A 15,988-nucleotide genomic window follows, 5' to 3' on the forward strand; every position below is an offset into this window, starting at 1 on the left:
TATTTTCTATGGTATTAACTAAGAAGTCTATCATTCTTCGAAAAATCTGAGGAATTCAATATATATATATATATATATTAATGGGAAATTTTATGAAAATTCAAATTTTCTTTTCTACCATTGTCCTTACAAGAATGATGATAAAAATTTAATAGTTACTAAAATTAAAACAGACTTAAAGGTTCAAAAATGCTAACATTTTCTGGAAAAAAAAAATTATACTTTAATTTTTATTTATTTTTCAAAATATTTTAATTTCATACTTTTTTGTGCTTTCATTATTTTCCTGTTTTGCATTTCTTAAAATGCCTTCATTTCTAATGGTGGTTCATTCATGCTGTTATGGTATTACTGTGCATTGCTTCATAATAGGAAATGTCACCTCACATTCATGTGTAATCAATGTTGTCAGCATTGTACAAGGGTTAGTGGAGGTTTACATTGCTATGTCATAAGAGTCTACTTCTTAGCTTAGGTTTTTTTCCATTTAATCAACTTGCTAACTTCTACTCCTACTAGATTTATACGTCATAACCTATTAGCAGTAGAAGTAGCACGTAGTTGCTACTTCAAGGAGATCCAACACGGTTGACACTTGGGACTTCCTGCAACTAGCTGATAGAGCTAGACTTTTACTACATTCAAACATGAGTGTTAGATTTAGTTGCTTTGACAAAGATTTTAAGTGCATTCATGTCATACTTCAAGAGAACACTAAAACTTTCACTCTAAAAATTGTTTTTGTTAAACCTTATTTCTCTATTTAGTGAAATATTCCATACTTCTTAAATGTAACAATTGCATTTTGTGTTTTATGAGTTTATGGATCGCCCCAAATTTTATCATAAAGGTCTCAGCATCCATGACCGTTTAACTATAAAAACAGTACATGTACCTTGCAGAAAATTTAGTATTGAAGCCGTAATGAATATGCTTGAAACACTTTTCACTACATTTTGTTGAGACAATGCCATCAATGGGCCCGAAGAGTTCCAAGCAATGATTATCATAGCCTGAGAATGCAGATTGTTCAGCATAGTTAGGATATATATGCAGGTTAAAAGCCCTCTCCTTACTTTCTACGTTTAAGAGCTAGAGAATTTATAGCAAAAGAAAATGAACTGTCACACCTGAAGCGCCAATATGAAAAAAATCCAGAGCCGATCAAAACTTCTAAAAAGATGCCAGAAGGTGCGAACTTCAACAAAATTTGTTTTTGGCTTTCTCTGCCTAACTTCATCTGCGTAATCCTGAAGATATAAAAGAATCCTAACAAATACATTAGCAAAAGACAGTAAAAAGAAGAAAGAAAGAGGAGAAAGAAGAAGAATAATAAATAAAGAAAAAAATGGAAGAAGAAAAAAGGAGAAAAAAAACTTTTCAAGACCATTCTTTAAATTGTGTGCCGAAGTATTCACTTCTAGGCTGTTCACCAGCTGAGATTTTGAGCCAATATTGGTCAGCTCAAACTCCAATTGAGGTAGAGTGTAGTCCCTCGAGCTTGACTCGAGATAGCCAAGCAAGTGATTTGAAGTGAAGACCTATTTCTTTACAATGGCAAAGAGGACGCCCTATTCCCTAGAAGAACTATTGTAATAACACTGTGAAAAATATAGTACATAAAAATTTTAAATGAGCTCCGTAGAGCCTAAACAAGCCTTAGCTAGCTTGGCTCGAGCTAAACTTGTTAAGAAAAGTAAGTTTAGGTTTTGACTGAAACTTGACTTGTCCATTAAGTAGTTTGACTCGGTCTGCCCTCCAATTTAGAGCCTAGTAAAGAGATGCCACTCAGTGATTAGGGACGTCTAGTGGGGGCTTTTGACTACATAGGTGTCTGGCTGCAGTTCTTCATAAACCTCAAATTTTTTAGCACATTGATTTTGTCTGTCCACTTACTTTACTAGCTTATCAATTAACAAGAACAGTGTTGCTAAATTGGTGTGCATTGGCCCAACTCAGGCTATTCAGCACCTTTCCTTTATGGGTCGATACAGACTCAATAAAGGCCGTATTGCTACATGTTGTGCATTACAGCCTGCTTTGCCAATATGAGCAGAACATTAATAAAAATAAAAATAAAAAAGAAACATTATTTTCATGACGACCAATATGTAAGAGCCAATATGGCCTATACACGTTATCATTTAGGCTTCTGATAGAAGACGGAATTGGACTTTTACAACATTGAATAAGATGCTCAACTGACACATTCTTGTAGATGTAAGAAATCATTATCCCTGCCTCGGTTGAATGCCTAATGATTTGTTCCATGAAGCAACTCTTGCCAACATGTTTAATTGTGTGGGTGTGCGTACATGTATGTCTTATCATATAACCAACAGCTACGGACAATTCCAGATAACCCTCATCAGGTAGCTTTCAGAAGAATAGGCTTCACAATTTATAATTCCAGCACTAGGGAGAATTTTGCCTTCAAGCAAGACCAAGAAGCATAATATGTCTACAATACCAACTTATAAACTTAATAACAGGATTTTGGAAAGTTCGAAGGATTTCTGCTGTCTGCAATTGAGTGGTTGATTACCACAAGTAGAAATAGTCAAATAGAAGTTGTAGCATGTCTGCCATTCATTATGGGTATGCTCGACAAACATTAACCTTCATAACTAAGGTTTCCATTTTTTGGTTGATGATACACATCCCCCTTAAAGAAAACTACTTGCTACCAAAGAAACAAATTCATGCTTTTCCCATTAATCATTTATGATCGAGCAAGAATATGTCATGCAATTCTAGAAGAAAAAGTCACTCAAAGCAGAACAAAGATTAAAGCGAGAAACTTGCCACATACACATGAGATGGAGTTGCACGCTCCAAAAAACCCATTACAACTGCAACCAGTACAACTTCTCAAAGAATTGGAGGTTCTCAAGTTTCCTTATCTGACTCATTCACCAGATCTATAAATTACCCATATAGTATTCTTGTACAGATCCTCCACTAACATAAGTCACATACAATTTATGTATAACATGCAATATTTCATACCATATTATGCAACAAAATATGCATTTTATGCATTTTTTTGCTGCTTACTTGCAAAAGCTTTTATTCTCTCTTCCTGTTTAGCTGAAACATCTAATTCATAGCTTATTTGGAAAGAGAACAAGAGAAAGGAGGAGAAGGAGAAGGAGAATCCTAAACAAGAGGCTTTCCAAAATTTTCTTCCCTTCTTCTTTCTCATCCATATCTTCTTCTTCTTTTTTTTTTTAACTACCCCCCTTTTTCCCCAAATCATCTTCTTATTTTTGTCTTTTTCTCCCTTTCTTCTTGCCTTTCATTTTTTTTCCTTCTTCCTACTTTTTTTCATCTCCTTCTTACCTTTTGTTCAACCCCATCCCTACCCCAAAACATTTTCCAGTCCCTACCCTAACCTTTCCAGACTAGATTTTAGTAGTTTCCCTTTCAGGAAATTCTGAAATAGCGCTTTGTGATTTTTTATGATGTTATTAAGTATGTGTAAATGTAATATTAAATTTGATTTTAGTTTGATTTAACTTGATCTGGTTTTACTCAATGAATTTATCGAATCCATTTAATCTTTGTATGCAAAGCCTACAATACTAGAGTAAAGAAAGCTAACCAGTCTCTTCTATAAGTGAAAAACGGTGCAGATTTGTAAAAAAAAAAGGTATAACTGTAAAATATTCATTTATAAATCACAAGAAATGTACAAGACAACCACAAAAATATGCAATGGGAAGGGAAAAGAGAAAACTACTTGGACAACATATTCTACCAGAAAACAGCTAAAATCATGAGAACAAATAACCTACTAACAAACCTCAATCTTATGATCTGAAGTATGAAGAAAAAAGTCAGCTTTGCGATCCATAGGCCATCCCAACTTGAAACAATGTTCAGACCTAAGAAAATTGAGCAGAGTCCATTTAATCTCAAATTTTAACAGTAATGTTGTCAAATGAGAGAAAATAAAAAATTTCAGTATAAACTGGAAATTGTTATAAGAACTATATCAACCAAGAGTTTACCAAAAATATTCATTCAGATCATCATAGTTTCTCCATTTAGAATGACTTGCAGTACCTGCTGCACTTTTTCGAGCTTCCTTCACATTGAAAAAGCAAAGATATATTCAGACAAAAAATAAAATAAAAAGAGCCATCCATATAAGGCTTCATCAGTCAATGAATATATCAAAAAGTAGATAACTAAATATTATCTGTGTACGTCCACCTTAATGTTCACCTGATATACATATATATAAACATGTATGTAACCTATACATACGTATGCATCCTGTTCAGTCAAAGGCATTAATCAATTCATAGTTGGTCAACCCCATAAAAGAGCTAAGCAGGACATGCAGTCATATGAAATCCTAGTCCATTTCAAAAGGGAAGACGGAGAAAACAGTCAAAAGAAAAACAACAATTTATATATCTATCATTGTGAATAATGCATAATAAATTGCAAAAATGGTATGTATCATCAAGTATACTAATCATAGAAACACTAAAGTTAATGAATGCGAACAACTAAAACTAAGAGTTTCATCAGAGCAAAAGGATATAATTTGCAATTTAACATGAAAAGTCCTCAAAATGTGGCAATCCACAAAGAAAGGTATCATTGCAAGAGGAAGTTAGAGAGAAAGAGAGAGAGAGAAAGGAGGGGAGGCGGGATTTTAACTCTTCCACTTTTCTATATGAGATAGTAAAAGACAATCAACAAAATGAAAGATGTTTCAAATATGTCCTAGATTCCTATGTAGGGAGTGACTATTCATTAGGTTAGGAGCTTGATTTCAGAGTGACCTTATTCCTAAAATTGGTCAATGTGCTGCTAACTCCATCAATTAATAATAATTTTGATTTCTAAAGATGCATACATGTAACTTACACAAGATGTCGCCAACAGTCCACATGCACACAGAAGGAGATCCATGAACATAATGCAAATGAATATGAACATTTTGGAAATGTGAATGTTGAAAATAAAAGCAATTTGTTTTACAGTTCAGACCTCGCGTATAACATTGTAAATTGGAGTAACAACTTCTAGTAGAAATGACTCCTCCCCAGTGTACGCAAGCTGCAGATTTTGCCCACTAGCTTGAGAGACATTCCCACATACAAGTCCATTAAGTTCATAGGCCATCTGCAAAAAAGTGCAGCCAACAAAATATTTCTTCTAAGGAACGATGGAAGTTGAGAAGATAACTGTAATGCAAGATAAGATTAATTTCTTCTTGTGTCATCAGCTTCCATACAAATGAACAATGGAAACAACCTGCAATAAAGCTAGATAAAACCTTATAATCATAAGCCAATGACATAAATTCAAAAATAAGCAATCTATATTATTGAGGTTGGCATATGAAGAATATTGATCCATGACATGATGACATCTGGCCATTTAAAGTAGGAAAAGGTCAAGCATTATACATATTTTTAATAAAATTCCTCTTGCACATTTATGGGAAGCAAGTCACTATGCATTTTCACTAATTGCAACAAATAACAAAATGGAGGGTCACATTCCTGGAAATCTGATACAGACACTCTCGTTGATGCATTTTTACCATCTTCCTTGGCACATTGATCAACAAGATCTTTATACTTTATAGCATGTTCCTCACAAAATATCAAAAAATGAGCAGAAAAGAATTTGAAAGAAGTAAAGGACGAACTTCATATACCTAAAAGAACATTAAACAACTTAACTTCTCTAAGGCTGGGGACTATTCCAGAACAATAATGTGACTTTTCATTTATGCTAGTAATTGAAATTATCATGACATTTAGCAACCACTACTAGCTTGTTCCAAAATTGTGTTCATACAGTCATGTTCTCAAAATATTGATAATACCATCGACTATGATTTCTGCCATGTACATCACTAGGTGATCATGACCACGAAGAGCCAAACACATGGAGATTTTCTACCGCATCACCATCTGACAAATAGGGTAGATGTATATATATGACACAGTCGCAACAGCTTCCAAAAACCTTTATGTTACAACATACAGTACATCTCCACTTCCATACAAGAATGTTATATTTAGGCCATTTGTTTTCAACTTTTAGTAGAAAAATTGAGATGTAAAGTTCAGGTATATGACATGATTCTAAGTCTCAACTATTTCTCTCCAACGACATAGGTCAGTGTTCTTGTCTCATACTAGCTACTAGCATCCCATTTATTGTTCACACTGAAGTATGGCAGTCCCAACGCACAAGCTGCATTGATAGTCATACAACTCATAAACTTCACCAATCTAAATAAGCAAACAAAAACATACATTTACAATTGTATGTTAGTATAGAAGCCACCATACATGGTGAAAGATGTAGCAGAGGCATTCAGGCATGAATCGGAGATTTGCAGCTTCACCCCAGATAAGAAGATAGAGTCCTATATAAAGAAGCTGCATCTGTTGTTTGTCCCGAGCATTTGATGTGCTGTTGTCAAGAGGAACAAATAGACACATGTTTTCTTTGTTAGACATTACAACAGGAAATACTTTATTTTTTGAAATAATGCCTCTAATAAGGCCGCTCACTTGATATGTCGTTTCTGATGCAGATAGGCACACCATCCATAATAGTTCTTAAATATTTTGCCCATTAAATATTTCAGAGTGCTGTCATCTATCTGCCATTGATAATCATGATAAATTGGAGTTAAACTTGGAAAAATGATTATGTACATACTGGATAATGGTCTGAGGACAGATTACTGAAAAACTTACCAGGTTAGACTCCTGATGATATTTATTCCGTGTTGCAACATTTGCCAATAACAAAACTAGGTGTTCTCTTTGGTTCTCCACATTAGATTTCTTCATGACATAAACTATTATTAAGCTTCAATATAATTCCACATCAAAAGTTTACAGATTAATGAAAACCATTCAAATCATCAGGACTTACAGTACCTGAAATCCAAAAACTGACCAAAGCCAATCAAACAAATCAAGATCTTGTCTGCTACTATCATGATATGCAGTACGAACAGAAGATTGCCAAGGAAGACCATGAATTTTTTTCAAAGCATGAACTGCAGCTTTTATCTACAGGACAGAAGTTAGGTAATATTAGCATGACCAATACTAGAAATGCTATAAAAGAGTAATAGGCACAAAGAAGACAAGTACTAAAGAAATTCGGAGTCAGAAATAATTGTTATGAAATATGAACCAACATATTTTACAGCAACTAGGTAATAAATGCAAGACAAACCTCAGGCACGTTCATTATTGGAGGAGTGGTAGCAATTGCATGAAGGGGAAGAATGTTATATGGTACATACTGCTCCCTTATTTTCTCAACTTCTAAAGCATACTTTAAAATCTGAAAATTACAGAATATTAGTACATGGAATGCATTTTTCGCTTTCATATAAGAGAAATAGCAAGTTAAAGGAAAGTTATACTTCACAGGCTGACCTCCTCACTGATTTTGTCTTTAGGTACCAGGTTTTCAAGGACATCATATAGAACAGATGCAATCTGACAGTTTTTGGCCATCTCGTCACTGAAAATTTCCACCAAAAGAAAATAGGTGCTGAAAATCAGACAATTATCCCTGCATTTCACAGACAATAACTTACTACTTTTTTATCGACTCAACATTAAGATAAGAAAATTACGGAGTTCTCTTTTGAAGTTGTTCCTTGATATTCTTCTCATAAAACTCCTTGTAGAACTTTTGAATTTCTCGTGCATATGCTTTGGTAGGCTGAGGCCCTTCTTTTTCATCCTTTATGAATATAGCACTTCACAGTTAAAACATAGACAGATAAAGAGATGACGATGAAGCAATAAAATTTTTCCTGAATGACAGGTTTATAACACTCGCCTTTTCCAGCTTGTGCAGAAGTGCTGTCTTAAATTGGCGAACTCCTCGTCCAGCTGATGTAGAATCCAACTTATGTGCCATCTCAAATGCATGAAAACGACCTGGTGAGAAATGGCATGTTACATTCTGCAGAAATGGACAAGCACAGTAAAACCAAAGAAGTAGTAGTACCTTTACAAGCACAACCAGTTTGAATCATTTTAGTTAACAAAAACATTTCTATGAGTTATGACAATTCTTCTTTGCGACAATGCATTCACCATATTACACCATACCTGGTATCACTTGAGGCAACCCACTGGTGGGACACACCAAGGTTCTAAACCTGGTTCTCATCCCAAGTCTGAGATCCACATATACAATTGTGACTGAATGTGCGACCCGTACCCAACGTTTTCAAAATATTGCAAATCCCTGTCTAATAAAACGTAGCTTGGTACTTTTAAGACAGATCTCACAAAATGGCACTTATGAGAATCCTTGGCTGCCAATCATCTGAAACTCATTAAAGGAATGAACTTCAGACCCCAAATCAACTTCATAAAAATACTAATACCAGGGAAAAGAAAAACAATAAGAAGGCCACCTTGCAGTGCATTTTTTTCCCTTCCTGAAAGCGCCCCAACCCCCCACCCAAAAAAAAAAAAAAAGGGAACACTTCCTTAAAGCAAACAGCATAACAGCACTCTATTTTGGAGAAAGAATATGCAGATCTTCTTCTTAAGTTTAGGATGTGTAGTTCATCGAAAAGTTCAGGACATGTAGTTCTATAACCACCTGTCTAAAGATCAAAAAATTCAAATGTTTGACCTAAGCCTGGGCGTCGGATCGGGTAACCGGTACCCAGCCCGACTCGGGCTCGGGCACCCAATGGGTACCCGGCCCGACTTAGGCTCGGGCTCGGGGCCCGAAAGAAAAAGGCACCGGGCCAGCCCGATAACTTATCGGGCTGGTCCGGGTGGGCCCAACTAAGCTCAGTTCAGCCAGATAAGATTTTTTTTTAATATTAATTTTATTGATTTTTATATATAACAATAATATTTTATTGCAATTAATTATATTTATATATTATATATATTAAAATATATATTTTTTAATTTTAATCGGGCCGGGCCTGGGTTCGGGTTTTAGGTGTCAGGCTGGGCCCGGGCTCGTGTTTCAGGTGTCGGACAGGCCCGGGCTCGTGTTCCAGACACCCAAGTTCCACCATAGATACGGAAGCTTCAAAGTTTCCAACTATAGCTAATCACACAACCATTTGCATGTAAAATTACAGATAATTGATCGGAGATTTGGATGACAAATTCATGCAAGACAAGGTGATAACATGAACAATTTGAAGCAAATACGGATATGAGGCTGAAAAAGTAAGTCTTTTCTTAATCAGTTTTTTCGTTAAAGTGACTTACGACTACAGCAACAAATATTATTCTCGGGCTTTAACAGCGAGATTCCTATCAAGTATTTTTCAGGAAAACGTTGGCAAGTTTTTAAAAATGAAAAATCCTAAAATTTAGGTAAAAATAAAATAAATGATAAACTTATAAGAAGACACAAAAGAAAATAAAATAATGTTCTAATGATGACAGAAAAGACAATAAATAATTTAATTTAAGTTTAAAGTGCGAAAGCAAGTTCTTTTCTTAATCATTTTTTTCGTTAATGAAGTGAATTACGACCACGGCGAAAAATATTATTTCCAGGCTTTAACAGTGAGATTCTTCTTGGGTATTTTTCAGCAAAGATGCTCCTCTCAGCAAAATCTTGGCAATTTTTTTTTGCAAAATCCTCAAATTTAGGTAAAAATAAAGTAAATGAGAAAATTATAAGAAGACACAAAAGACGCCTAGATAAAGAAAATAAAATAATGTTTTAATGAATACAGAAAAGACGATAAATAATTTAATTTAAATTTAAAGTGTAACCCGTTATGGTATTAATGTTGAAAAACAGAGAAATGAAAAAGCGGGAAAATGGAAAAAAATGCAAAAGAAATGCGATAATAACACATTCAATTATTTTCATGTGTTTCCAGCAAATGCTTCTTTTGCACATTTTTTTCGTTTTTCTCTTTTGGCATTAATATTATTTTTTTTTTTGGCAAAAAATGCGATATTCACAACCAGCAGTTCAGCAATTGTGTCGGAACTACGAGCTGAAGCAACAAAAAGTACTGAAGTAAGGCCAATTTAAAGTTGCCAGGAACAAATTGCTGACATAGAGCAGGGCCACTGATTCTCCTCCTTAGAAGAGCGACAGATCACTATAAGTACGGCTCGAACCTACTTGTAATAGCGTCTAGCAACTATGCGAAATCCATCAATACTTGCCTAGATGGAAATATAGATGTTCTCCTCGAATATCAAGTGCCTGAAGATAGCTTGACATAAGGAAACCATCAGGATCAGAGCTAACATTGTCAATTTTCACAATAAATGCGTTGAAGATTCCCTACTGTCCTCCGTTCACTTGCAATTCAAGCTTTAAGCAATACAAGCAATCAACGCGTTCGACGAGTTCCAACAAGAATTTAGAGTATAACTAATGTGTTTTGACGCTTCTCTCCAAGCAATCAGAAAGAAATGAACTACCAAGAAGAAACAAGGCAAACTACAAGCAATGGTAGGGCAAAGGGAATTCGAAACGCCGACTTACACAGGTAAGCGACAGTAGGGTTCTCCTCCTGAATCTCATCTGCAACGCGGAGGACGGGGATAATATTCGCGAGGGACGACGGGACAAGCTCTGCATTGATTGTGCCCGGCTCGTCCTCGGGAGCCTCGCCGACGACGGTCCCGACCCTCGACATCCGGCGGGAGAGTGACCTCGCCGGGAACTCGCCAGAGTGTCTCATGCCGCTGCTGCTCGCCATCTTCGCCTCCGCTTCCGCTGCCGCTCCGACGAACTGTAGAGAAATAGAGCAACTCTGTCCCCATCTCCGATTGATTATAAAAGACTTGCAGGAGAGAAGGTACGCCGAAAAGCGGGAAAAGAGATGAAAAGAGAAAAAGATGGGGAGAATCGCTTGTGGCTTGTGGGTAAGTAGCACCACCACTGCCACCACCGTATTTTTCTTTTGTTCTCTTTTGCTTTTCTGCCCATTTCTCTCTCCCTCTCTCACTCTCGCTCAAAGAGCACCAACTCATAAAGAAACCTCTGTCAAACATCAACAACTCATAAAGATAGAAAGAGAGAGAAGGCAGTGGGGCAGCCAGCTTTTGCTTTGGCTTTCCCAGGGAGGAAGCAACGAATGAGGAAAAGAATTGTTGGTGACGCTTCTTCGTCTTCGTTGTCGTCATCGTCGTCTTCCTTTTTCCGTCGTTCGAACGGCGAACCGCCGCGCGGAGCAGAGGTCCGCCACCCCGCGCTTTTCTTTTCCTTACTCTTTTCTTTTCCAAAATTATATTCAAGGGCTTCCTGTTTAACTATACTCTTAGTACAACCCTAACTTTTCATCGTTTTCTTGCATAGTCCCCACTTTTTTCTTACAACAGTCAGGACCACCTAACAACTTTATAATTCAGTCACTGACCCTTTAAGCTTTATTTTTTTATTTATTTTTATCTATTATTGTGTCAAAAACAAAGTCTTTGTTTAATTACGCTTCTCCTTCTTAAAATCTATATATATATATATATATATATATATATATATATATATATATATATATGTATATAAATACATACAAAGAGAGATTTTTTTTTTGTGGTGCATTAGCTTCTTAAAAAGTTTATTCAAAACTGAGACCAAGCTCAGGTTTCAGTCATCAAGCCCGGTTCCGGGCTAGGGTTTTGGACAACGGGCTAGCCCAAACACGACTTCTTACAGGGCTGGGCCGGCCCGATGGCCAGGTCTAGTGCGAGTCAGCTTGAGCTCTGCTCAAACTCAACTAAAGTCAAGCTCAGTTCAACCGCTGGAAGGTCAGCTGATATCAACCTATTTAAGCTGATGGTTTATTTGACTAAGCTCGAGTTTAATGAAGGTGCACAAGTATTAAAAGAAGTTTTATTTTGAATAAAGTGATAATATGTAGATTTAAAATATTGTGAAATATTAATATATATGAAAATTGTAATAGTTGGCTGCAGAATTGTTGTGGGATGGCCAAATATTTAAAGGTTCTGAATAAATACTCCATAATCATCAGTATACCAAAATCATTGTTAATGCTTCCATTGCATAGTATTTTTACCGATGGTTTTTATATATCTGAATTTAGATTCGAATTTAAACATGAACAAAAAAATGTTTATACCACATCCAAATCTGGTTTCGAAGTTACAATTTGAATCCAACTTTTGAAATTCAGACCCAAATATGAAATCTGACATTTAAACTGAATATGAACCAGACTACAATGTGGTAAAAATGACTTTCTAAGTGTATGAAAACTTGATATAAATTTTTTGTTGAAAACCAGGTCCAGTTCGAATATGAATCCCATTGAATTTATTTAAATCCAGACATGACTCTGATTAGGTGTCATTTCCTAAATAGAATTTGATTCAATTTATTAATAGAATGCTCAAAGTTTTTATATTTTTTTAAGCTGTTAGCATACCTTTGACATTTCTGGTTTTAGTGACAAAATTAGGATTCAAACCACGCTAGTTGGTGTTTGAGCTCCACCGCACTCACCTAAAGCTGCGTATTAAGCTGGACCACCACCGGGTACCTCATGTTTCATGCGTAGGTTTAAGCATGAAAAAAAAAAAAAAAACACATCCGACATAAGTTATCTAGATACATAATATTTTATTAAAATTAATTATATATATTATTTTATATACGAATGTATTTTATAATTTATAAAAGCCAAACCGGAACCCAAGTCTCAAGTGTTGAGCGGAGGGAGTCCGCGAGGCTTATCAGTTATCACCCACTTCTTCGACCCTTAGGGTGCGTTTGATGCACTGGGAAGAATTTAACGTGGTAAATTTATTACGGTAAATTTTTTTGAAAAAAAAAAACAGGATGAAATTTAATCCTCTTTCGATTTGAGGTCATGTTTGATGCACAGGAAGAATTTAACATGGTACATTTAACCATGTTTGATGCACAAGGAAGAATTTAACCTGGTAAAATTAACCATGTTTGATGCACATGGTAGAAAAATTATGAGACTTTTTTCAAACCTGCAATAAGTTGTTTGAAAGATGGCCTTCCAAAAGAAAAAAATGTCTACACCTACGCCCTACGGCTGAAAACAACGAACCATCCACCATGTCACTTGAGATGAACCAAACAAAATAACAATTGAGATGAGCTAAACAAAGAACAAACATTCCATTGACTAGAAAATATAACTGATATGAGCCAAACAAAGAACCATTACTAATGATTAACTAGAAAATATAACTGATATTCATCCAGCTTGAGTAATAACAAAATAAAACCGTCACATGTGTTGTCCCATCCAGTACATAAGTTTCCCATCCAGCATATAAGTTTAATATTTAAAGTACAGATTCAACATAGAAAACAAGTAATAACAAAACAAGCAATCAAACATAGTGGAATGCGTTTCCGTTCATTCATCTTCATCACTTCCTTCTCTTGCGTTGGGTTGACATTGTCAATGTTCAATGGCCTACATAATTGCACACCATACTTGATGTCCACATGCTAGCATCTGCTGGAAACATCATATTGTTAATAAAATCTACAGCCTCTTGAATGCAGCCTGCCCGTGCCAAGAGATCAATCATACAAGAACAGTGTTCAACCATTGGTAAGATACCATAATCATGTTTCATAGCATGAAAGAGTTGCCGCCCTTCCTCAACCAGCCCTCGGTGACTGCAGGCCGACAACACGGTGACTGCAGGCCGACAACACAGCAATGAAGGTAACAGAGCTTGGTCTGACTCCAACTCTCTTCATATCTTAAAAAACTTGAAGGTAATGGCGATTGGTTGCATATCCATAAATAATTGAATTCCAAGAACCCACATTTCTTCTGCTTTGACTGGCAAAAATTCGATATGCATCTTCTAACCTCCCACAATTTGCAAGACCTGTTATTATAGCCGATAAGCCGACCTATCCTGGTCAATAATGGCACCAAAAATAAGAAACGCGCTATCGGTGTCTCCACATTTACTATACATATTGATCATGGAACTACCCAAAACACTGTCACCCACCCGTCACAATGTAAGCGTGTAGCTGTTTGCCTGCATCAAGCTTCTCCACATCGGCACAAGCACATGCCATCGTAGCTAAGATGAAACCATCGATCTCCAACTGATGCAACTTCATTTGGTCAAACAGTCTCATTGCTTCCCAAGGTTGTCCCTGGTGGATATATCCAGTCATCATCTTGTTCCACGAAGCCACATCTCGGCGTGGCATTGCATCGAAATATCTCCTCGCCTTTCCAATTCTGCCATATAAAACGCAACCGTGAACCATCGAATTCCAAGCGAACGTGTTCTTCACTGAGTTGTTGGGCAACCTCAAGATCACCCATCTTTGCATAAGCTGCAATGACCACAGTCCACGAAAACTCGTTTTTGCACGGCATAGACGTGAACAGCTCCAACGAAGTTCTTGCCTTGCCCGAGTTAGCATAACCTTCAATCAAGCTATTCCAGGAGAAAGTGTTTCTTTCAGTCGTTTGAACAAACACCTGATGCGCGTCGGCGAGTCTGCCGCACTTCACGTACATATGAAGGAGGCAATTAGCTATAAACAACGTCGACTCCAGGAATACCTTCACGCAGTACAGATGGAGCTGTCTTCCTCGCGAAAGGCATTGTGCGTTTGTGGATGACCTTAACAAACGTGAGCACTCCTGCAAGTCCATCAGAATAGGGCACTGATTTAGAAGGAAAACGAGGGCAACAGAGAAAAGGGGAAAGATCACTGGCAGAGGCGACGGTGAGTGCGGCGACGGTGAGGGCAGGTAAAATTTCACCCGCTCGAGAGGTCGGACCTTCCAGCTACCTTTTTTCGTTTAAACGAGATGAATTTCATCCAATTTTAGTCGGGCCGGTGAAATTTCACCGCTAATTCACTTATTCACTTTCATCGGGCAATCAAACGCCTCCGCCTCCTTACGAGACGCATGAGGGGTGTTTCTGTCTTTTCCTTAAACAACTCTTCATTCCCTTCTTATGTAAATGGTTCTCCCCTTTTGCCATGTGAGGATATTTTTATCTTTTCAAATTTCAACTACGTACGTTTCCAAAGGCGTCAATTCTGGAATATTTCTTTTTGAGTGCCTTTATTTTGTAGGTTTCTCATTTTAGTGACCTTTTTTTTTTTGAAATGATAAAAAGCGATGGATTATTAGCAATGGGAAAATTCCTAAGAATTGATGCAGGGTGGCCGCCTTTGAAGAGCCTTTTATATTGGGGCTGCTTCCAATATGGACAACCTTTTGCAGCGGGGTATATCGCCTGAATAACATTATGTTTTTGTGATTTGTTAAGATGAGTTGTCCGAAAGCACGAAAAGGTTAAGTTGGGTAGAACTTTAACAATTATAAAATGCTAAGTTGGGTAGAACTTTAACAATTATAAAATGCTTTTATAGTAAAAGGTGACAACATATATTCTCAAATTAAGGTGCGCGCCACCTCTCAAAGGTCGAAGGCTTCACCTAACACACACTAACAAAGCAAATTCTCCGTGGGGGCACTCATTTAATACCTATAGATTCTTTGAGGCACTGACATATATAACAATCAAATATATCAAAATATTAACATTTATATTGTTGTTTATGGATCTTCCTCAAAAAATTGAGTGGGTTCATAAAACATTTTAAAATGTGCACAATGAATCTGCCTTAATTTTTAATTCACGTACATAAACCATTAACATTTTGTTACAATTGGCAAATAACTCTGTTAAGATAAAAAGTATAGAGTTTGCTTTCGATGCTTTGAGGTGCCACACTACCAACTTCAAGTTATGTATCAACTAAATGTCTCCTGGATCGACTTTAAAATGTGTTAGATTAAGATTATATATATATATATATATATATATATATATATATATATATAGAGAGAGAGAGAGAGAGAGAGAGAGAGAGAGAGAGAGATTCCTTGAGGGGGTGTTTGATCATTCGTGATTTAAAAAATATGAATCTGATGTGGATATGATGTGGTATGTTTTTGCAGGGGCAAAAG

The 15,988-nt window shown here is 36.4% G+C and overlaps 1 protein-coding gene across 1 annotated transcript in view; it reads right to left on the reverse strand.

Moving 5' to 3' along the window:
• LOC116257609 (callose synthase 7-like) overlaps positions 1–11,232 on the reverse strand; it is a 38,126-nt gene extending 26,894 nt beyond the window's left edge. Inside the window, exons 1-14 of the mRNA XM_031634543.2 lie at positions 10,504–11,232; positions 7,849–7,949; positions 7,640–7,749; positions 7,437–7,524; positions 7,231–7,341; positions 6,927–7,061; positions 6,741–6,830; positions 6,552–6,643; positions 6,327–6,450; positions 5,008–5,142; positions 4,014–4,090; positions 3,806–3,887; positions 1,131–1,250; positions 896–1,013 (exon numbers count right to left, since the gene is read on the reverse strand). Coding sequence (XP_031490403.1) covers positions 896–1,013; positions 1,131–1,250; positions 3,806–3,887; positions 4,014–4,090; positions 5,008–5,142; positions 6,327–6,450; positions 6,552–6,643; positions 6,741–6,830; positions 6,927–7,061; positions 7,231–7,341; positions 7,437–7,524; positions 7,640–7,749; positions 7,849–7,949; positions 10,504–10,720 — 1,600 coding nt within the window. The 5' untranslated portion in view covers positions 10,721–11,232. The remainder of the gene's footprint in view (positions 1–895; positions 1,014–1,130; positions 1,251–3,805; positions 3,888–4,013; positions 4,091–5,007; positions 5,143–6,326; positions 6,451–6,551; positions 6,644–6,740; positions 6,831–6,926; positions 7,062–7,230; positions 7,342–7,436; positions 7,525–7,639; positions 7,750–7,848; positions 7,950–10,503) is intronic.
• Between the last annotated feature and the right edge of the window lie 4,756 nt (positions 11,233–15,988).

This window comes from Nymphaea colorata, chromosome 7 (genome assembly GCF_008831285.2).
Source record: "Nymphaea colorata isolate Beijing-Zhang1983 chromosome 7, ASM883128v2, whole genome shotgun sequence".
NCBI lineage: Eukaryota > Viridiplantae > Streptophyta > Magnoliopsida > Nymphaeales > Nymphaeaceae > Nymphaea > Nymphaea colorata.